The sequence below is a fragment of the Cnephaeus nilssonii genome (genome assembly GCF_951640355.1).
Source record: "Cnephaeus nilssonii genome assembly, chromosome: 6".
NCBI classification, from domain to species: Eukaryota; Metazoa; Chordata; class Mammalia; order Chiroptera; family Vespertilionidae; genus Cnephaeus; species Cnephaeus nilssonii.
In genome coordinates, this window is record NC_137077.1 from 73,368,862 (window position 1) to 73,393,677 (window position 24,816).

Consider the following 24,816-nt stretch of genomic DNA (forward strand, 5'->3'; position numbering starts at 1 on the left):
AAACCTGCAACCTAGTACAACAGGACGGTGCTCTAACCAAATAAGTCACTTGGCCAGGGCACCAAATTTTTTTAAATGGTCTAGATTGAACAACCCTAGCTGGTCTGGCTCAGTGGCTAGAGCATCAGCCTGCAGACGGAAGGGTCCTGATTTCTATTCCGGTCAAGGGCATACACCTCGGTTGCAGGCTCAATCCCCTACTCTGGTCATCTCCTGCCCTGGTCGGGGTGTGTGCGGGAGGCAACCAATCAATGTGTCTCTCTCACATTGATGTTTCTTCCTCTCTGTCTCTCTCCCTCCTTTCCACTCTCTCTAAAAATCAATGGAAAAATATCCTTGGGTGAGGATTAACAACAACAACAAAATGGCCTAGACCATAATTTTTAAAACTGCTGCAAGCATAATAAAACAAGTAGTTATTTCAAGATACAATTTAGTAAATGGCACAGACATTAACAGACTTTGTTTATTTATGTATTCTGTATTTTAGTATCATTTCTCTCTCTTTCTTTTTTAGTCAGAATGGTAAATTGGCTATTTTTAAAATGAAATGAGAGAAAATGTTTTTATATCAACTGCTTCTAATTATTTATTATTTGATCTAGAGATCATAGATACCAAGGATGTAATTTCTTCTCTGCTTGAAACCTTACAAGTCACAACTCACTTGCATTATAGATACTCTTAGAGCACTTGTCCCTTAACTTTTGATCATTTATACATTCTCATCTGTTTAGACTAAACTTGCAGAGTTATTCCTATGACCCTGAACAATAAAAATAATAAACAGAGAGAAATGAAAATATCACAGCCATATAAAAAATTACAGAAAGATATAAAATGGCAAAAGAATTTCCTTATAATCATTTTTTTGTTTAAAATATTTTACTTAAGTTAATATTTAAACTCAAAATGAAATTAAGTATTATTAAATTAACTTTTAAAAGAATTTGAAAATCTGATGCTCACTGAAGCTTTAAAAAATTTATTTCAAGAATGAAAGTATTTTAATTTTGCAAAGAATTAAACTAAATGTATACACGATTACAATGTTTTCAGTATATTAGTATCAAAAATCAAAGAGATAAATGGCATCTCAAAAATATCAGATTCACTAACATAATGTGTGTGTACATTTCAGAATTAAGGCAAGATATTTTTAATCAATTAAAATAATGATATGACAAATTAAGTCTTATTTAATAAGACAATTTCACACCTACAGATACCCCACAGACACCCAAAAAAGGTAAGCTAAAAACATTCTAATTAAATTAATGAGTATTAATTTAAACTCATTAAAACTACCATCCACAAAAACTAAAAAAAAAACCTGTTGCTTACACAAAACAATAAAGTGGGAAAATGATCTATAATAATAAAAGCATAATATGCTAATTAGACTGGACGTCCTTCCAGACAACCTTCCGGATGAAGCCAGGGTTGTGAGGGAAGCCTGGGTCCCTGGTGCCAGAGGGAAGCCGGTGCCGGCAGCTGGGGGAAGGAAGGCCTACTCTTGCACGAATTTCATGCATCGGGCCTCTAGTATTCAATAAAATGGACACTTACCCTTTTTTCCATTTCCAATAGTGACCTATCAGTATATCTTTCTTGTCTCTGCAAGAAAAGTAAGAAATATGTAAGGGATATAAATGTAATGAAAAACAAAGAGGGTGTGTCATTTCAGTTGTTTATTGTTATAAATCAAATTCAGAATTTCTATCATGATGAAACTGTTTCAGCTAATCCTTATTTCTTTCTGAAATTTAAATTTATATATTTATTTGCTAGAAATTTAAAACAAAGGCTAATATAACAGTTCAGAACATGAAATGAATCCTAAAAATGCTTAAAAGATTGAAGAATTAAATTATATTCAAAAGCACCTGGAATAAATCAGAACTAGATGGAACAATGCCATCAAGTAGACATTAAATAAGTTTTAGATAGAAAATTAGTATTTTATTGGGGATTTTTTTCCCATATAACATTTTAGCAATTTTATGATTCATTTACCAATTTCTTAGGTTAAAAAAATCAACTTTTGTTAATATTTCTGAAAAATATTCTAGATGTTATATTAAAATCAGAATTAGTAAATGTGGTGAATTGACATTTGACAAAATTTATCAAACCAGTTTCTGGTAAGTTAGCCTACTTCCCTCCCTTGGAGACTGTATATGGAGGAAGGTGGCTAGGCTAAGGCAGGATTCAAGGACTCTAGAGTCCATTGGCTAAATACTATCAAATACACCTACATTTCAAGATTCTTAGTAGAATAATAGTTACCAAATCTCTAGACCTAAAGCTATTTTCAGAAAACTAGTTACGATATTTTCACATACAGAGGCTCACTAAGCTACTAATGCAACCTGAAGAATGATGACATTCCAGTTTACTATGAAGCTAAGGATAAGCCAGCAAGTTTTAACTTGTATAACATTCTAAGTTTTTGACACGTCACTATGAAATGTGTTTGTTTACTTCTCTGTGTATCTTTCCCCCCTTACTTTTTAATTTAAAAAAAATATATTTTTATTGATTTCAGAGAGAGAAACATCAATGATGAAAGAGAATTAATGATCAGCTGCCACCTGCATGCCCCACAGTGGGGATTAAGCTCGGGCTTGTGCCCTGACAGGGAACTGAACTATGACCTTCTGGTTCATAGGTCAACGTTCAACCACTGAGCCACACCAGCTGGGCTCCCTCCCATTTTTAAAATTAAATTTATTGGGCTGATATTGGTTAATAACATTATATGAATTTCAAGCCTACAATTCTATAATACATCATCTATATATTGCACTGTGTGCTCACCACCCGAAATCTTGTCTCCTCCCGTCACCATTTTTTGACCCCATTTACTTCTAGTAAGCATCATACTGATCAGTGTCTAAAGTTTGTTTGTTCGCTTTGTTTGCTCTGTGTATCTTTATAGTAAAATCTCATTAATTAATGAAATCTGAAGAGCCTTCATAACCTCATAAGGTTAGCTTGGGCCCTAGAATTTTAGCACAGCTTGCATTTTGCACGGACAATTGCTTTACAACATAATAATGGCTAACAACAACAATAAAAAGTGGTAACAAGTATAAGTTCAACACAGAAAATTAATTTTAAAAATTATAAAAAAGATGAGTGTAAAAAAGCGGCCAAAGAAAGTATGCAGTATCATTTATCGAACTGGAGATATTTTAATTAGTGCTTTCAAACTGGATTCTAAGATTTGTATTGCAGAAATGTGCTTATGTTAAAAAATCCCATGTGAAATTTAAACAAGTTTGTTTTCTTAACAATGACAGGATCCCTTAGAGCCTTTGACATATAAATAGACCCTGTAAAAGCTCTGAGATGTAGAATATATAGTATTTCCCAAGTTTCTTGGATCACAAAGCTTTTTTTTTTTGAAGTGGGGGCAGGAGGAGGAGGAGAAGGGAATGTGCCTATTACTGTCTCCCAGGACTAGTGTTCCAAGAAAGAGCTTGGGAAACAGTTCCTAGACCCTACCCATCTTAGAACAAATGAACAAGGTTTTTAATTCTGCTTGGCTATCCCAATTTTCTTGTCTAAAATACTCTCCTCTAGGCTACTGCATAGAAGGAAGGCAAAATGAGTTATAACTACAATTATCTTCTTCCAGTATTACTATATCAAATCACCATTTTTTGAATAGGAAATATTTATAACAAATAAAAATTATTATAAAGAAATGTTATAACTTTAAGGAGATTCTGTATAGATGCTTTCAATGACTTGCCACATTTGGTATTCCGGAAATAAGCACTTAAATCCTTCATGTACCACAACATAAGTATTAGAAGGCTTAAAAATATTTACTTTCCATTATGAGGCTATACGTCTATATTTTTAATTCACTTTAGAAAAAGGTACATGAAATGATCATTAAGCTGTATTATATTGATTCTTTCTGACTAATAAATAAGCTATTATCAGTAACCAAACTTATGTTTAGAACATGAGAGAACATTGCAATGCAATATTTTAGATAGAATAAATCACAACCATTGCCTTTAGAGTAACAAAAGGAAAAAGGTTCAAACCTGGGTAGCCTTTTCCAACTGCAATTTAAGATCTGTCAGTTCCATGTTTGTATCATGTAGCTGTGCTTTCAGCTTTTCATTTTCAGCTAGAATTTGTTCATAAAGCTATAAAAATAAGGGAAGAAGAACAAATTACTTTTGTGCCCTAATAGTTTAGTAAGATTTCCTATTGATTACTTCACAATATTAAAACTTGTATAGAAAGATTAAGGCAACATGAGGTATTAAAGGATACATTAAAATATATTTTAAAAGTTGCAATGCAGAGTTCTGATTACACAGGTATATTTGTCCTACATAAACTCTTAGAAACTAGCTCCAGTATTTAAAATAAAAGACGTCACTAAAAAATCTGACTTTTGAGTTTCCATTAAAAAAAAATTCAGTTTTCTGATAAAGAGGGACAGTAACTGCATAGTAACAATAGTGGAGCTCCGGAGACACTGTGATTTTTATTTGTGGTCTATGAGCTTTTCTGTCTATCATGCTCTCTTCAATTCCTGACAGTGAGAACTATCAGTTGCATTTATCATTATATTTGTATTATTTTTACTAAAGTTAAAAGGCAAGTGAAATATTTCTTGAACACTCTCATAATGCCTGAATTTACTACTTGTTTTTCTCTCATATCTATTACTACCACGATAAATGGGCGATAATATTCTCTTAGCTAAACTATTCTAATGCTAGACTTACTCCCCTGATCTCCATATAATGTTTTGTATGTAGCAGCAAGTTAACTTTTCAAAATGACAATCTCAATTTTCATAAAGCAACCATTCCATTAACACCTCCATTTCATACATTAAAAAACCCCTAATGGCATCCCAATGTTCTCAGTATAAGGATATCCTTAAAATAGCCTGTAAGGCACCATATGGTTTTGGTCCCAGCCTACACATCTAGTTGCAATCTCATACTACCATCCCTTCTGTTAACTAGCCCCAATGAAAATTTAACTGCTTCAATGCATCAGGTACCCTTCCACCATCAGGTCTATGTGCATGCAGTTCACTCTCTCTGGAACACTTTTTTCTCTCCCATTTTTGCCAGTTAACTACTAACCATCTTTCTGTCCTTTGGCTCCAGCTTCACTTCCTTAGGAAATCCATCCTCAGGTGCTGACACTTTCCTTTATACATTCATTTATAAAACTGTTTCCTTACTGTATAAAACTTTATATAACTCTGTTACACACTTTATAAAACTGTTTCAGAATACTTGTTTTAAGGTATACATACATTAGTATGATTGTAATGTCTGTCTCTCCCAATACATGGAAGATACCCATACAAGCAGGGACAATATCTCCATCTACATTGCCCATGAGTGGAAGTTCACTCCTGTAACACAGTTCAGTGTTAACTTCTTTACTGGAAAAAAAAAAAAGTGACTGAATCTTATTCATAATGAAAACTAACCTTTCTTCCCTTGTTGCTTTGACTTTAAGAAAGTGGGTAATTCAAATAGCTGCCAAATACCTGGGAACATATACAAATTCCACAAGCCTTCTTTTTTTCCAACATACTTCATCAGGTTTATTACAAGCTCATAATATGAAGAATTGTGACAGTCAGAATCCTTGATTGTTGACTTTCCATTTATTTCTTAATTACTTCCCCCTTAATCATTGAGCTACCATAGTTTTTCACTTACCTAGGAAAAACTATATTCTCCTAGCAAAAGTTGCATTCTTTGGCTGCTTCCTAGTAACAAATAAAGAAGTGTGTGTACATGCTTTTATACACACCCTGCCCCAATGTCTCTTTTCAGCTAAGTCACAGTATCACAGTTACTGGTCTGAGACACTTAAATGTAAAATAAAGTCTTGGGCACTTTCCCCTTTCCTTTTAAAAAACAAACAAACAAATGAACAGCTATTTATATTCTACTTACCATTAATTGCTCCAAACTAAAAATTAGAGTAAGATATTGATTTCTTTATGAGTTTCTAGGAATATCTCAACATATATATCTTAGCAAGCAGATTATTTTAAATTAAATTTAACTAAATAACCCAAGTACCTTTTTAAAGTCAGTTGAGTCATCCTTTTCTAGCCTGCTACTGTAAGGTTTTCTTTCTTCTAAGTAACTGTATGATCCAGAGCGACCCAGCAAGGAATCATACCGATCACTAGCTGACGTGGAACTGGTTTCATATCTTCAAAAGATGAGTTTAAGTCAAAATCTTTATTATAGGCTTTCACAACTTACATCAACATACATCCTAGTATATATTAACTTGATAGTCCAAATAGTAGATAACATTCTCCCTCATCTGTTATCTAATCAACTTTTATAATATACCAGAGACCCGGTGCATGAATTCGTGCATGGGTGGGGTCTGTGGCCGGCTGGGGGATGGACTGTGGGAGGTTGGCTGGCAGCGGGAGGTTGGCTGTGGGAGTGCACTAACCGCCAGCGGGCAGCTCCTGCAGTGAGCGTCAGCCCCCTGGTGGTTAGTGTGTGTCATAGCGACCGGTCGTTCGGTCGACCGGTCATAATGGTCGCTTAGATAATAAATGGGAAGTTATTTTTAATACTACTAATTTCCATTTTGGGGGGAAGAGATTCAATATTTCTATATCTAAAAGTCAAAACTGGTTTCACATCATGATAAATTACTTCAAAATTTTTAAATTGTACATTTTTTTTCACACTTTATCATCTTTGAAATCAGAACATGGCTTACAACTGATGATGTATTACAATTTAATTGGTAGCACTTTTCTTATTTTTGAAATGGTATATATTATGCTTTAAAATTATAACATTTTTTATTTGATGAATTAATAACAGTCTATCCAAAGTGATGGATAATAGATTTGTAAATAAGAATTCTCTTCTTATCTGGTTCTGAATTCAGGGTACATTTTCTAATAATGCCTCTACATTTCAACTCAATACAATCATCAGTACATAAAAACTTATTCCTGGTTTTAAAAGGCCTTGGATAACAATTATGGTAAGAAAAATGGAATAGAGATTAGATTCAGGGAAGTATTCTAAAAAGATCAATAATTTTGAGCTAGATGACACTTTTTAGTGTTTGCATGGCTTTCTTTTACTTAAAAGCAAATAAGAGAGAAGATTCTGAATGCCTAATGAAATAAATTTCTGGTGGGTTTCATCAGCCTCTGTTGTTAATAATGACATAGTCATTGTTGAAGTAACTTAAGAAGCTTAGGAAAACTTAAAAGTTATCATTGTTGTAAAGATCAAGAGAAATCGTGACTTACTGGGACTACAGAATTAAAAGTAAAGACTTTGACAAAGAACAGTTTCTAGGTCATCTAAATTATAAATAGATTTTTACTACTCAACTTACAAAATTCATAAATATCTAGCCACATAGTTTTAGAAAGAATGAAAAGGAGAAGGTAGTAAAACAAGAGGTAAAACATACCTAGAAATGGAATCAGTCTAGAAAAAAAAAAAGAGAAAAACAGATACTAAATTTTTATGCTTCATTAAAGTAACTTATTGATTAATCAAGTAAATTTAACATAACATGAATACCATTTTCACACTATAAAACTAACATCTAATTACTGTATCTGTTTTAACTTTAACATGGTTGTCCTTAGAAGTTCAACAACACAGTCACTGTATATTTTTACATGCACAGTATTATATAATTACATTGGGCAATTTATGGTCAATTTTTGTGAATTCCTACAAATTCCACCATATATTATGTTTTTAAATAGAAAAAAAAAATAGACCAAGACACATATCCATTACTATACCCACTCAGCAGGAAAAAATAACATACTTTCATTAAAAAATGTCAAGTTTACTATGTGCAATTCAAATAAACTACTTTTCTCATTTTTCTATTTTTGAGACAATGACATAAGAAACAAACAAATGAATACCTAAGTATTTTATATAAAACAGTATATGCTGGAAGCCAGTTCCAGCATGTTATAATTGCAAGAGTTTCATCGAAAGGTTGATGGGACTTGGGGACTCAACAAGGGCTGCGTTACATATGTTATCGCCTGCTGGGAATGGCTAAAGGCATTTTCCCAAACCTGAAAAGGATGATTGTTTGCTGCCAGACAGCTCAGAGCATCTTAATCTACATGTTATTGCCTCCTCCTGGCCAAACACCTGAACAGCCGGAGGTAATTCCCCAATCTGACAATGCTTCTGTATGAAACCCTACCCTTTGATGTGTATATCTCCACCTTGCCTTAGGACAATTTGTGTTAATAAAAAGCAAGGAGTCCTGAGACAAGGAGAACTTAGCTCCTTTAGCTAAAGCTCCTCTGCCCCCCAAATGCCTTTTAAAATTATGTTTCGTCTCTGAACTCTTATTTAATTTACATACAGCCCCTTCTCCAGATTCTAGAATCCTTCTAGATGCCGGATTAAGACCCCAGCACTAAATGGCACCCAACATCTGGCATTAAGTATATACATATTTCATTTAAAATTTACTTTCTTGAAAACCCAGCTATATGTCCTTTAAAGTTTAGAAATTAGGGTTAGAAAATTATAATTATTTAAAAATTTTCCAAACAAGGGGTATGCTATATTGAAGTTCCAATCACTCTTCTTATCTAATTTGCGTAATAATTAATAGGACAAAAATAATCTTACTGAGTTCAGCCAGTGTGGCTTAGTGGTTGAGTGTTGACCTAAGAACCAGGAGGTCATGGTTCAATTCCCTGTCAGGGTACTTGCCTGGATTGTGGGCTGGATCCCCAGTAGGGGCCATGCAGGAGGCAGCCAATCAATGATTCTCTCTCATTATTGATGTTTCTATCTCCCTTCCTCTCGAAAATCAACAAAAATATTTGTATTTTGCTGTTACATTTATCTTCAAATGAACTGTAAAATTATTGGTTCCTTTGGGACTGTTTGAAGTATAATTCACAGACTAAAAATGTCTTACTAAGTTATATTTAAATTTTTTTGCAAAATCAATTTTTCATTTGTTTCCTATTTTCTTTTTTAAAAAATATTTTTTTATTGATTTCAGAGAGGGAGGGAGAGGGAGAGAGAAATAGAAACATCAATGATGAAAGAACTACTGATAGGCTGCCTCCTGCACGCCCTGTACTGGGGATCGAGCCTGCAACCTGGGCATGTGTCCTTGGCCGGAATCGCACCTGAGACCCTTCAGTCTGCAGGCTGACGCTCTATCCACTGAGCCAAACCAGCTAGGGCACTTGTTTCCCATTTTCTGATGTAAAGCTTTATTTTATTAATTTATTCTTTAGTTATATAACAATTAATAATTTTGAAGTTAAAAACAAAAACATCACATCTCACCTCACAGTTTTCACTCTGATTCACTGATTTAAACTTTAAGAATAAAAACTCTATGCAGTTATTGAAATCACTCAGATTCTATTTCTTTTCTTTAAAAAATCATGGTTTTAAAAAATATATATTTACATTGTGGTAAAAAACATAACTTTTACCATCTAAATTAGTTTTAAGAGTATAGTTCAGTGGTAGCTATATTCACAATGTTGTGCAACAAATCTCTAGAACTTTTTTATCTAGCAAAACTGAAGCTCTATAACCATTGAATAACTCAATATATCTTCCTATCCCTAAACCCTGGCCACCATAATTCCACTTGATGTTTCTATGAGTTTGACTACTTTAGATATTTTATATAAGGGGAATCAAACAGTATGTCTTTTTTTGTGACCAGCTTTTTTCACTTAGTAAGATGTCCTTGCTCTTTGTGCTCCAAAATTCTTTCCCAAGTAAGAATACCCTTTTAATTTTTCTGATTACAGTGCCATAAGCTCATACAAAATTACCACAGTATAAAGTTTCTCTAGCTGTTCTGTCTGTAGAATAGCTTACTCTCTGTCTCACTTCTTTACTAATAAACACTTTAAATTCTAAAAAAAAAAAAAAGTTTCTCTATTAATTCCCCATCCCTCAAATCCCTTAGTTAACCTTTTTTTATACACATATCCATCTGAACACATAAAGTATCTATCTATGCAAATACATTTTATTTAATCTATTCCCTACCAACACACATTTAGGGGTGATTTCAATATTCTGCTTTAAGAGCCACGTTGCTATGAATACCATTGTAGATTTATCTTTACACTAGAGGCCAGGTGCACGAATTTGTGCACCAGTGGGGTCTCTCTGCCTGGCCTGCGGGATTGGGTCGAAACCGGCTCTCTGACATCCCCCGAGGGGTCCTGGATTGCAAGAGGGCGCAGGCCAGGCTGAGGGACCCCACTGGTGCACGACTGGGGCTGGGGAGGGACATGGGAGGTTGGCCAGCAGGGGAAGGACCATGGGAGGGCTCCAGGGCAAGTCCGGCCCGTCTCACTCAGTCCTGATCGGCCTGACCCCATCAGCAAGCTAACCTACCTGTCGGAGCATCTACCCCCCGGTGGTCAGTGCACGTCATAGCAACTGGTCGACTGTCTCCCCCCTGGTGGTCAGTGCACGTCATAGCGAGTGGTTGAGTGGCCTTAGCATATCATTAGTATATTACGCTTTGATTGGTTGAATGGCCAACCAGATGACTGAATACTTTGCATATTAGGCTTTTATTATAGGATAATCCAGTCACTTCTAGATTTCTAGAATTGAAATGCTAAATTTAAAGGCATAAACTTTTCTGCAAGGCTTCTTTCTGTATTGCCAAACTGATCCCCAAAAAGGATACATTTATTAAAATCTTGTATGAAAATGCCTATTTCAAAACTATGCCAAATCTGGTCATTATTAACCTCTGCAATTTTATTTTATATTATGTCTTTGATTATTAATGAAATTAAGTACATTTTCAAGCTGCTGGCCACTTGTATTCCTTCTTTTGTAAATTGATAAATTTTATGTATTACACCCCCATTTATTTTTTCACTGTCTTTTATATAGTACAAATACTAATCTTTCAAATGTTAGAAAAAAGTCCAAGATTCTTTACTTCTACCTGAGCAAAAAACATGTCTCAATGTTTTAAACATGTCTTAATAAGGGCTTCTTTTCTGACATATTATAGTTTTACATGTTTAAATAATCAAATCTGAAAAAAAATCAAATCTCTTAATCTTTTCTTTATGGTTTCTTGCTTAGTGTCACATTTAAATTCTTAATTACTAGTGTCATTTATATGGTACAAGTATTACCATACAACATCTTAATGAGAGAAAATCATAATAACCCACGTGACAAAAGCCCCATTTTTGAAGCAAAAATAGTATTATGATAAAATAACTCAAATTCTCTGTGGTAAAATTTATTAATTTTCTTTAAAGATATATAACCTGAAGGCAGACAGCTTGAGCTTCACATGCAGTTCAAAATTTTCAAGATTGTTGAAAAGATCAGTCCTTTAGAGATACTAAATTTCTAAACAAATGTGAAGAAAATTAAAAAGGCCTATGGCCTTTTCCAGAACATAACTGCATTTTAAAAAACTAAAATCTGGGTCTGGTAATTTATGAATATTCTTTAGATACTTTTCTTTGCTGAAGGGTACTATTCTATTTTTGTTTTCCTTTTCAATGTTGAAGACTTATTTACATGCAAGAAACTACATCCACCTTAGAGTATACAGTTTGATGAGTTTTGACAGTTGTGTTTATCCATAAATCCACTACAATCAAGATTCAGAACATTTTCACTGCCTCTAAAATATTCTTTGTGCACCTTTTCAGTCCTTCCACCCCAGATACCAGCAAACCACTGATAAGTCTATCCCTAGCATGAAGGTACAGTGTGCTGTAACTGTCTTTCATGGATAAACATAAACACAAGTAAAAAAATAATACTTAGAAAATAATACATACTTCAAAATACAAAAAATAAAGGTTTTTTTACCTGAGTTTCTTTCTTATTGGATCCCTCTTCTGTATCTGATTGTTGTTCTTGTTCATTTTCATCGCTCTAAAATAGATAGTCAATTTCAAACAGTTGATATTTACATACTTTAGGGCTTTTCTGATTTAAAATGGCCCTTGAGAAAAATCTAACAGGGAATTGAATAAAAAAGAACACAAGATTTTTAAGTGGATATTTTTCTACCCTATTTTTCAGGCCTATTTGTCTGCATGGCACAATCCAAGTAGTTTAGCATACATGGTGAAGAAAGGCAATCTACCTAACAACCTCATATTGGGGATGAGGAAGCCAGAAGCCTAGCATGAGAAAGAAGATATTCCATTTTATATTGTAACTAGAGGCCCGGTGCATGGAATTCGTGCACCGATGGGGTTCCTCAGCCTGGCCTGCACCCTCTTGCAATCTAGGACTCCTTGGGGGATGTCAGACTGCCGGTTTTGGACTGATCCGGCAGTCTGACATCCCCCAAGAGATGTAGCAATGCCAAAGTGGCAGGAGGCCGGGGAGGAGCCCAAGCTGGGGCCTGGCACCATGCCACAGCTGTGCACGTCAGCTGTGAGCCTGGCTTCTGGCTAAGCGGCGCTCCCGCTGTGGGAGCGCACTGATCACCAGGGGGTAGCTCCTGTGTTGAGCTTCTGCCTCCTAGTGGTCAGTGACATCATAGCAACCAGTCGAGCCATCAACCGGTTGTAATGGTCCTTTGGCTTTTATATATATAGATTAGAGGCCCGGAACATGAAAATTCATGCACTGGAGGTGGGGTCCCTCAGCCTGGCCTGTCCCCTCTCACAGTCCGGGAGCCCTCAGGGGCAGGAGGCGACCCAGTGATCAGGGGAAGGTGACGCCCCCATCACACCTCTGCTGCTGCCACTACCGGCAGCGCAAGCCTCGGCCGTCCCTGGTTACCTGAGCCTCGGGCGGCCCTGGGCGACTGGGCAGCCGCCATCCAAGGCTTGCCTGTGCCTTGGGCTGGCCCTGGGCAGCTGGGGGGACTGGGGGACTCCGGAGGCAGGCGCGCGGCTGAGGGGACTGAGCGCCGCCATCTTGTGGCTGTGGGTGCTGCCATCTTTGAGGGTGGGGCAGTCAATTAGCATATTCCCTCCTTATTGGCTGTGGGTGCTGCCATCTTTGAGGGTGGGGCAGTCAATTAGCATATTCCTCCTTATTGGCTGTGGGTGCCGCCATATTTGCTATGGCGTGAGGGTCAATTAGCATATTCCCTCTTTATTAGATAGGACTAGAGGCCCGGTACATGAAAATTCAAGCACTGGAGGGGGGGTCCCTCAGCCTGGCCTGCCCCCTCTCAAAGTCCAGGAGCCCTCAGGGGTGTGAGGTGACCTGGTGATCAGGGGAAGGTGACGCTCCATCACACCTCTGCTGCTGCCACTGCCGGCAGTGCAAGCCTCGGCTGGCCCTGGTTACCTGAGCCTTGGGCAGCCCTGGGCGGCTGGGGGGCTGAGGGCGGGTCCGGCCGTACCATGCGCCTGCCACCCCCTCGGTGGGACTGAAAGGACTGGGGGACTCCGGTGGGGCGGAGGGGACTGGGCGCTGCCATCTTGTGGCTATGGGTGCCACCATCCTTTGTGACAGTCAATTTGCATATTCCCTCTTTATTAGATAGGATAGTACTTCATATACTTTAATCATCAATATAAGTACTATTTAGCCATCCTATATAATAAGCCTAGGTGGCCCTCACGCGCCACGTCATCACAAGATGGCCGCCCTCACATTGAACAATATGGCTGCCACAAGATGGCCGGCAGGGGAGGGCAGTTGGGGGCAACCAGGCCAGCAGGGGAGGGCAGTTGGGGGCGAGATCAGGCTGGCAGGGGAGGGCAGTTGAGGGCGACCAGGCTGGCAGGGGAGGGCAGTTGGGGGCGACCAGGCCGGCAGGAGAGGGCAGTTGGGTGTGACTAGGCCTGCAGGGGAGGGCAGTTAGGAGTAACCAGGCCAGTGGGGGCGGGCAGTTGGGGGTCATCAGGGGATGGCAGTTGGGGGAGAGATCAGACCAGCAGGGCAGGGCAGTTGGGGGCAATCGGGCTGGCAGGGGAGGGCAGTTGGGGGCGACCAGGACAGCAGGGGAGGGCAGTTGAGGGTGATCAAGCCAGTATGGGAGCAGTTAGGCGTCAATCAGGCTGGCAGGGCAGCGGTTAGGGGCGATCGGGCTGGCAAGCAGAAGTGGTTAGGGGCAATCAGGCAGGCAGGCAGGCGAGCAGTTAGGAGCCAGCAGTCCAGACTGTGAGAGGGATGTCCGACTGCCACTTTAGGCCTGATCCCACAGAGATTGGGCCTAAACCAGCTGTCAGATATCCCCTGAGGCGTCCCAGATTGGAGAGGGTGCAGGCCTGGCTGAGAGGGACCCACCCCGCACCCCCCCCCGCCCCGGCGCATTAATTTCATGTACCCAGCCTCTAGCTCAACTATAAGGAGGCAACAAAAATAGGGAAGTCATGATCTTAAGCAAGAAAAGCTTCATTCTATAAGCCTAGCAAGATTTATTCAACAGTCCTATTATGTTTAGGTCATTTATCTATCTGGATATTGTTGGGAGTTTATAATACACCAAACAGAAAATCAGTTTCAGCAGATTAAAAACCTAGAATCCTAGACTATGGGAATATCCTATTACAAGGTCATGAACATCTCAACAAACCTTAAAGTGTTGAAAGAAAAGGAAAATTTGCATTCAAACATATCTGTCTTAGGCTCACCATATAAACATCACAGGCTTTACAATTAGATCACTCAAGAGTCACATTGGTATAGCTATTTTTAGCTATGTGACTTAGGGCAAACTTATTTTAAATTTCCCTGAGCCACAGTTACCTTACACATAAAAGTAAGAATAAAAACTTTACAGAACTGCTCTGAGGAGTAGTGAGAATCTGTACAAGCTATCATTTTGGTAACTAGTAAAAAATTATATGTGAACACAAGGCTGGGAACAAGAGAAATCAATGCTGCTGCTGATATTATTACTTATTAATATAAATATCTTAATTCCATATCATGGACTAATTGTCTCTATACATTGCAGCTTCATGGGAAAACATAGGAACTGAAAATTTAAAAAGGGGGAAAGCTCAGACGTCTTGAAAAGTAGTAACTAAAAAAAAAAAAGAACCTTCTAATACAATAGAGCAAAAAGCTGCACAAGTGCACACTACCCTTTCTTTTTATATGTTGTATGATAGACGTGTGGATATGAAGGGGAAAGGAGGGCTCTGCTTTGCTGGTTGATTAGAACACAATTCAATGCAGGCTCAAATTAAAAAGACAAGTGTTGCCAATATGGATTTCAGGAAGGATCCTTATAATGCAAGAAACTGGAGTTGAAGGGAGGGCTGGTCTGAATAACAGTGGGGAAAAATAAATACTATACTGTAATAAATACAGTTTTGCCTATGAAACTATCAACATGTATTAGTTATTCAGAAGATAAAAAGAATTTTAAGTAATAAGTTACTATGTCAGGGTGCTAAGACTGTGGGGTTTTATTTTACTGCTATTAAAATGTTACCAGGCAACCCTAACCAGTTTGGCTCAGTGGATAGAGCACCGGCCTGCGGACTCAAGGGTCCCAGGTTCGATTCCGGTCAATGGCATGTACCTTGATTGTGGGCACATCCCCAGTAGGGGGTGTGCAGGAGGCAGCTGATTGATGTTTCTCTCTCATCAATGTTTCTAACTCTCCCTCTCCCTTCCTCTCTGTAAAAAAATCAATAAAATATATAAAATAAAATAAAATGTTACCAGTCAGTCAATTAAAATCAACCATACATTATATACTTCCTGATGGAGGCTAAAAATACCTTGCCAGCCCTGGCTGTTGTGTCTGGATATTTAGAGCATCGGCCTGTGCACCAAAGGGGTTTCGGATTCAATCCCTGGTCAAGGGCATGTACCTGGGTTGCAGGTTCGATCACCACACCCCGTTGGGGTGTGCGCAGAAGGCAACTAATGGATGTCAATGTTTCTCTCTCCCTCCCTTACACTCTCTCTAAAAAAACAATGAAAAAAAATATCCTCAGGTGAGGCTAAACAAGCAAACAAAAAAACCTTGCCAAAGGAATATTGAATCAGAATCTGACCAATTCTCTACCAGTTGATGGGAAATAGGAAAAACTACACTTCAAGAATATGAGAATCCAGTTCATTAGAAAGCAATTGTAAGGTGGGAAAAAAAGGGATGGAGGGAGAAACTTACTGATTAAAAAAAACATTAAAGAGATAATTAATCATCATGTATGGTCCTATTTGAGTCCTAATCAAACAAGTAAAGTATAAAACTACAACAACAAACCATTAATGGCATATATGAATTAAATGTACATTAAAACTGACTGAATATTCAATATTAAGGATTTAGTGTTTATTTAACAACTAGAAGCCCGGTGCACGAAATTCGTGCACAGAGGTGGGTTGTCCCTCAGCCCAGCCTGTACCCTCTCCAATCTGGGACTCCTGGAGGGATGTCCGACTGCCCGTTTAGGCCCGATCCTGGTGGGATCGGGCCTAAACGGGCAGTCGGACATCCCTCTCACAATCCAGGACTGCTGGCTCCCAACTGCTTGCCTGCCTGCCTTCCTGATTGCCCCTAACCACTTCTGTCTGCCAGCCTGATCACCCCCTAACCACTCCGCTGCCAGCCTGGTTGATGCTTAACTGCTCCCCTGCCAGCCTGTTTGCCCCCAACTTCCCTCCTATGCCAGCCTGGTCACCCCTAACTGCCCTCTCCTGCAAGGTTGATCACCTCCAACTGCCCTCCCTTGCAAGCCTGGTCCCTCTCAACTGCCCTCCCTTGCAGGCCAGGTGCCTCCCAACTGCCCTCTCCTGCTGGCCATCTTGTAGTGGCCATTTGTGTCCACATGGATGCAGGATCTTTGACCACATGGGGGCAGACATATTGTGTGTTGGATAAGGTGACCAGATCATCCCGCTTTTGGCAGGACAGTCCCGATTTTTAACAATTTGTCCCGCGTCCCATGGCGTTTTAAAAGGACTTTTGTTAAAAATCGGGACTGTCCGCCAAAAGCGGGATGATCTGGTCACCATAGTGTTGGAGTGATGGTCAATCTGCATATTACTCTTTTATTAGATAGGATAGAGGCCTGGTGCACGGGTGGGGGCCAGCTGGTTTGCCCTGAAGGGTGTCCCGGATCAGGGTGGGGTTCCCTTGGGGCGTGGGGCAGCCTGAGTGAGGGGCCTGTGGTGGTTTGCAGGCAGGCCACGCACCCTGGCAACCCAAGCAGAGGCCCTGGTATCTGGAATTTATTTTCCTTCTACAATTGAAAACTTGTAGCCTGGTGCGGAGCCAAGCCTGCTGCTCCCTATGGGGCGGCAGCCATTTCTATGGCAGTTAATTCACCTTCTATAATTGAAACTTTGTAGCCTTAAGCAGAGGCTGGGCCCGGCCAGGGTGTGCGGAAAGCTTTGCTTCCCCTGTTGCCGCCGGCAACCCTGGCCTGCTCTCTCAAGCTCCGTTCTGCCCCCATTTCTGTTTGAATTTGTTTACCTTCTATAATTGAAACTTTGTAGCTTGAGTGGAGGCTTAGGCCTGCAACGGGCTATGGAAAGCTTGGCTTGCTCTGTTACCTGGGAAACCTTGCTCTCTGTGGCTGTAGCCATCTTGGCTGAGGTTAATTTGCATACTTGCCCTGATTGGCTGGTGGGCGTGGCTTATGTAGCGGAGTGATGGTTAATTTGCATATTACCCTTTTATTAGAGAGGATAAGTCTGATCTGGTATTGTGCTCATTATGTCATAATATTGTGGTTACTATTTTTAATAGTTTTTATCCCTTAAAAATATATACTAACATTTTAACAGATAAAATGATATGTCTAAGATTTTCTCAAAATTATATGGGAGTTGGAGAAGTGGTGAGGAATTAGCTTAAATAATGGTAGTTGGGGTGGGATCATTATACTTTTCCATTACTTTTGTATGGTTGAATTTTTCTATATTAAAAATTAAATGACTCCTGCCAGTGTGGCTCAGTGGTTGAGTGTTGAACCATGAACCAGGAGATCACAGGTTTGATTCCCTGTCAGGGCACATGGCCAGGTTTCGGGCTCCATCCCCAGCAAGAAGCATGCAGGAGGCAGCTGATCAATGATTCTCTCTCATCATTGATGTTTCTATCCCTTTCTTTCTCTCTCCCCCCTACTCTCTCTAAAATCAATAAAAACATGTATTTTTTTTAAATTGAAAGAAAAAAGGGAAAAAATCAAGATAAAAAATCAAACAAACAAAAAATAAGACAAAACAAATTATATTTGTCCTACTACAGTTGTACATTATATTGAAATGGTATAAATTTTTCATTAACCGAGCTAACCCATAGTTCTTTTTTCTCCTGCAAATGAACAGCAATGCCAGGCATTCAATTAGGAATCAGGAAAAAAATTGAAATTCTATAGGATTGTTATAATTTGGTAAGTAAAGCACTGTTTCTAACCAGCAACATTGAATGGAAATAACAGTTATGTATATATATTATAATCATGATCAAGGAAATGGGATTAAATGTAAAGCATCTTTCAAGAACCTCTAAGATGAGAGCAGTTTAGTCATTATACAATAATCAATATGAGCTGCAGCTATTATTATTTTTATTCCAAAAGAGCTCCTGCTTTTAACACAAAATAATCTTAGTAGTTATTAACTATCCTTTATAAAATAAATTTTCCTATTTCATAACTTGGCTTATCAATACACAGTATGATCTAAAGTATAGCGAATGGTCGACTGTCTCCGCCTCCCCCCACCCCATCAGTGCACGTCATAGCGAGCAGTTGAGCAGCCTTAGCATATCATTAGCATATTACGCTTTGATTGGTTGAATGGCCAAACTTTTATGAACAGTTATTAATTTTTCCTATTTCATAACTTGGCTCAACAACACATAGTGATGATCTAAAGAGTATATAAACTGAGGCATTAAGATATTATTAGTATGCACTTCGGAAAAGAAGCATACTAGTCCTGGCCAGGTAGCTCAATTGGTTAAAGTGTTGTCTTGATATGCCAAGGTTGTGGGTTCATCTCTGATCAGGACACATACAAGAATGAACCAGTGAATACATAAATAAGTGGAACAACAAATCAAAGTTTCTCTCTCTCCCTTCCTCCTCTAAAATAATTTAAATAGGATTTTTTAAGAAGAAGAAGAAGAAGGAGGAGGAGGAAGAGAAGGAGGAGGAGGAGGAGGAGAAGCAGAAGAAGAAGAAGAAGCAGAAGCAGAAGCAGAAGCAGAAGAAGAAGAAGAAGAAGAAGAAGAAGAAGAAGAAGAAGAAATAGAAGCATATTATCAAGAAATTATATTTTAATAGGTTCTCACATCTTGTGTCCAAAATGAAACTCCAGTAGATCTTCTTTTCTCTCTTGGTCGCCGTCGCTCCCTGATTGATTTAGGCTGTGATTTATCTTCTCCTTCTTTCTCCTCTTCTTTCTTTTCTCCCTCTGTTAAGGATTACAATGCACCACATGGTAGCAATGTATCTTGACAGTATTTTGCAAGACAAATGTAAAAACAATTCCAAGTCAACCTCCTTTGTGAAGCCTTCTAAAATTCTCTAATCATTATCAAATTTTGCCCTTCCTATAACACTTGGTTTAAACATATACCTGTATTTCTCATCAGATACATTCTTCAGGATCAAGACAAGAACTAATTTTAATTACTTAATTTTCCTAGTGCCCAAAAAGTTTTGCTCCAAAGATATACTTAGTAATATTTGCTGATCAAAAAATAATTAAATCCTAAGAAGATTCAATTGGGGCTCTTCTGGTAGGAAAATAGTTATTATACCCAAAGTTAACACTTCAAGAAAACAAACAAACAAACAAACAAACAAACAAACAGTTCTTAATGATGGAAGAGCTAGCTAGTAGGCATCATAAAACTATCAGTTTCTGCTTCTACTATTCCCAGTCCTCATTCAGCAGAATAAATGGAGTATTCATTTCATTTCTATTAGACAGCAACTAAGAGGAAATCCATTTTTCTGGAAAAAATATTTATCTTTCTTTAAAAATAAAATCAATGTAAAAAAATATTAGTCTTAAAATTTGTTTCCTTCCTGGGACAGCTAAAATGGCTTCAGACATACATACGAAGAGAATACTAGGGCCTTTGAATATGCTTTAAGAAGTACAAATATATGGAAAAAAATGATTTTTAAAAGGCTCCTTGTGTCACTAGCAAAGAGTCACAGCAAAAGACAACCCCAAATTATAGTATTAAGAGGAGTTTTAAAAATTATTTTTTGAAATCAGTTTAGAGCAAAGATCTTAAATTCCAATGCCTGTAGTGGCAATCTGGGTAATGAAAATGTATAAAGGGGGCCAGGAGGGCACTTTTCCAGGAGGATGGAGGGCTGCTGTTATTTGGCTTTAGCCAATTGATGACATGTGAAAATTCAGACCCAGTGATATCAAATCTTTCAAATATTCAGTAGACAATGGAAAGCTGAAATATTATGCAAATATACATAATTTTAAATGTTGGCTCAAAATTTTTATAAACATTATGTGCACCTCTCAACTTAGTGGATCAAAAAACTAAAATATCTCAATGACCAACAAAAGAAAAGCAGCTGGAAATTAGGAAAAACTTAATTTTCTGAAGTCGATATCTTACATAATTACTGCTATAATTTCATGACTAAAACTATGAAATTTTGCTTTTAAAACATAAAATGCCTATAATTAGGAATAATTTTATTTAGTACCCATCTCTGATTTAAAATATAATTAATTAGAATTTAAATAGAAAGTTTATAAGCAATAATAGGAAATGTTAATATTGAGCATCAGGATGCCAATATAGCTGAAAAAATATATTTCTTGAGAAATAAGCATAAAAACAATTTAGTTCTAGCAAGGACATTATATGTGTTAAGTGATTTTAGTTTAAATCAATTTCACAAAAATCATGTAAGAGATATGATACACATAACAAGCAATAAATAAATAAAAATACTAATAAACTGTTCCACCAGGTCTTCTATACTGACTTTTCTACCCTGGTAGACATAAAGATTTTTGTGGCATCTTAGGTTATAAAGATGTGTATCAATGCCAGTTCACATAATTTCCTTTTGATTTTATACTCTTCTCACTCTCAACCATCTTATCATTTAGGTAGAATGGCTCCCAGTTTAGAATGTTGTTTCTTTTCTGTTGAAATATTAATTAGAAAAACCAATTCAAATGATTATTTGAAGGAAACAAAGTTTTTTCAAAATTTGGTCTTCTTACCTCTTTCATTTTCTTTTGTTAATCCTCGTGAGTAAGCAGAAGTTATACCTACAAGGCTATTTGGCCTGTTTAGTTGACTTGAAGCATAGAGTGAACTGCTCATGGTAGAAAGTGAAGAGGATGGAGTGGTTGAACTTGAAGTTGATACTGATCTGTAACGCTGATAAGTCTGTGAAATATTAGATGTAAAATCCATTTAAAATATTAAACACACTTAAAAACATAGACCACTTAAATTTATTTCAATGGAAAAGTAATGTTCTACTCATGTCAAAATAATTCGGATTTCTATTAAAACCCTTTTGAGTATTTTGTATATGGTTTGTTGGTATACAAATCTCCCTTGGATTTTGAAAATCACAGGAATTTTTCCTACCATTTTACCTAGCTGTGTCATTGGTATACTATTTACCTCATCATATGTTCTCGAGTACTTTTGCTTATATTCATCTTCTCGAGAGGTTTCTGACTCCTTTTTTTCTTCTTGCTTCTCTTTATCCTGTTTTTCTTTTTCCTCTTTTTCTTTTTCTTCATTTTCTTGTTCTCTGGTTCGAATAGAACGACTTCTTCCTATCGTTTTTTCAGCTTCCTGAAGATCAGTCAATGTCACCCCCTGCACATAAAAATGATAAATTTAATTATGAGGCATTAAAGCTCACTTTGAAGGAATACTATAAGTAAAGGAAATGTGAATGTATTAAAAGTCAAATATGCATGTTTGAAATTGGTTTGCAAAATGAAACAATTTCTACTTAGCAATTCACATCCATTCTATGAACAATCATCAGGAACAAGCATAATAAAGAGGTAAAAAATAAAATATGTGTAAGAAATTGTCTCTATATTCAAGTAATTAACAAAATAGCATAGGAGATGACAAAAATACCATTATGAATATAAATATTCCCAAAATGTTCAGCAAATGAAGAAAAAGCCAAAAAAATCAGTTTATATATCAAATTTATATGTATTTATGGTCTTATATATGTATATACCCACAGAGATTTCAGTAAAGAAATAATTTTGAAGGTTAAGCCTTGAGAACAGGTCAGATTTTAAGAAGCAAAAGTATAAAGACAGAAAAAATATGTTAATATTCTAGCAAATAGTTTAGCTTGATATATGAGTAATGGTAACGCTGAAAGAGCTGAACCAGGACTTTGGTGCTCAACTGGGGGAAAGGAAAGACTCAAAGGGATATATGGAATATAATTACAATGGCAAGGAGGAGGTAATGAGATGATAACCAGTCTGAGTGCCATTTTTCTCATACTTGCACATAATTATTTAATATACCTAATAGACCTATTTCCCCAAACTCCAAATATTCTTGGAACTCTTTAATAATTATTAGAAATCACATATAATTAATTCATTTTAACACAGATATCTGTGCCAGATATCACAACAGGAATAAAAAATACTCAAAGAGGTACAAGGCATATGCTAATTAGATAAAATACAAGACTAATAGTGCAATCATATAAAAAATACTAAAGCAACTTTTAAAAATTATTTTTACTGATTTTTAGAAAGAGAGGAAGAGATAGAAACATCGATGTGAGAGGGAACCATCAATTGGCTGCCTCCTGCACACCTCTAGGGATAGAGCCTAAGACCTGGGCGTGTGCCCTGACCGGGAAACAAACCGGCAACCTTTTGGTGCAAGGGACGATGCCCCACCAACTGGCCACACTAGCTAGGGCTAAAGCAACTTTTATCTTTAAAGATTTACTCACATTATATAATGACATCAATATATTTATAGCACAGTAAAAAAGAAAAAGGTAACTTATTTTAAAGTTTCACATATTACAAACATTAAATATACCTGTGTTGATCTTCTAGACTGTCTTGCTTGTCTAGATCTTGCTTTTCTTTGGGATTCAGATTCTTCATCTCTAACAGGAGTGAGGTATGATCTACAGTAATATATAATAATCGTTAGTTGGAAATACAATAACTGTGAATGCTTTTACATATGAATGTGTGAGTGAAACATACAAGTTTAGCATTTTAATAGATTTTAAGAAAATTAGTCTTCAGAAACTGGTTATATCCACTCTGAAATTCAACAATGCAATCTGATAATCTTTTAGATTACTTAGAATTAATCATATTAACCTATCACATTTTTCAAATTCTTCCTAACTACATATTTTTAAAAAACAACTATCTAATGTCATTCCTCCTTAGCCCCTTTTTGATTCCCTACAACACTTCCTAAGGTCAAATCTCAAGTTATCTGGCTAACCTCTAGACTGTCTATGTCTTTATGGTACAATGGGTAGGACTGAATGCAACACTCAGGATACAGGATGACAAGTTAGTAAGCAGCACTCCCTGTATTCATGTCCTTGCACATTTATTAATAATGTTTTTGGCAGACACATACTCTTGTTCACAATATAAGTACTCTAAAAATTCAAGTGGTTTTATACATGAACTGCTTTAAAATCAGCATTTCTCTTGGGTAATTGATTTTCTGATATAGAGAACTTAGCATTTATTTTCACTAAATCTCATCTTATAAATCTAAGCCTATGTTCCATTCTGTCTTAGGACATGCATAATTTCAAAAGCATGCAATCTATGTTGTTAAATATTTAAAGAGTTAAACAAATAAATATAAGACAGAGCCCTGCTAAACAAAAATAAAAAAACTTCCCTCCAATGATCAGTATTACTTTAGTTTTCTTTTTGTATTGCAGGGCTCTGTCTCATAATTTTCATTCTGTTTATACATCAACTCCCTAGAGTTCTAAGTTTTAAAAAATTAATTAATTAATCTTCACCCAAGGATATTTTTATAGATCCTAGAGAGAGGGGAAGGGAAAGAGAAATGGGTGGAGAGTGAGAGGAAGAGGGAGGAAGACAGAGGGAGGGAGACAGAGAGAGAGAAGAAAGAGAGGGAAACATTAATGTGAGAGAGAACACTGAACCTGCAATGCTTCAGTATATGGGACAACACTCCAACCAACTGAACCACATAGGCCAGGTCTAGAGTTTTAAGGTTTTTAGATATAAAAGATACTTCCTATTTTTATAACAATGCTAGAGGCCCGGTACACAAAATTAGTGCATGGGCAGGGTCCCTAGGCCTGGCCGGCGATCAGGGCCCGATCGGGGCCTTCTGACTTCCGGCCGGGGCCTTCCTTCGTTCCGCACCACCCGCCGGGTGGTCAGTGCGTGTCATAGCAAGCGACCAAACTCCCGGTCAAACTCCCGAGGGGACACTTTGCATATTAGCCTTTTATATATATTAGATGATGATGAGCTTGTTTGTTGACGTTGGTGTTTTAATTTGGAAAATGCTATACATTCTAACGTGTCTCCAGGAAGATCACACCATATTAAATGGTCTTAGAAGTACTGAGAGAAGAAACCCGTTTAATTGTGTTTAACTCAGCATTTAAATAGGGAATACTGCCCCCCACCCCCTTTTTGGTGGTACAACTATTGAATGTGAAAAAGTGCTCCATAAGACAACAGCTTGGAAATATAGTCCAATGACTATCTCTTCCTCCATTCATTTAACAACACTTCTTTATGCACCAACTAACCCTATGCAATTTATTGCTTTTTATACTTCTACCAATTGAGGAGAAAAAAACACACAAAAGGAGGTGAAACCTAAATGTGATGG

The 24,816-nt window shown here is 37.3% G+C and overlaps 1 protein-coding gene across 3 annotated transcripts in view; it reads right to left on the reverse strand.

Moving 5' to 3' along the window:
• PPP1R12A (protein phosphatase 1 regulatory subunit 12A) overlaps positions 1-24,816 on the reverse strand; it is a 153,019-nt gene that overhangs the window by 8,092 nt on the left and 120,111 nt on the right. For all 3 annotated transcript variants that reach the window (XM_079775925.1, XM_079775926.1, XM_079775927.1), the window contains 9 exons: positions 23,002-23,092; positions 21,583-21,783; positions 21,171-21,339; positions 19,249-19,370; positions 11,883-11,948; positions 7,471-7,487; positions 6,090-6,225; positions 4,065-4,169; positions 1,570-1,617 (listed from right to left, as the gene is read on the reverse strand). In XM_079775925.1, coding sequence (XP_079632051.1) covers positions 1,570-1,617; positions 4,065-4,169; positions 6,090-6,225; positions 7,471-7,487; positions 11,883-11,948; positions 19,249-19,370; positions 21,171-21,339; positions 21,583-21,783; positions 23,002-23,092 — 955 coding nt within the window. The remainder of the gene's footprint in view (positions 1-1,569; positions 1,618-4,064; positions 4,170-6,089; positions 6,226-7,470; positions 7,488-11,882; positions 11,949-19,248; positions 19,371-21,170; positions 21,340-21,582; positions 21,784-23,001; positions 23,093-24,816) is intronic.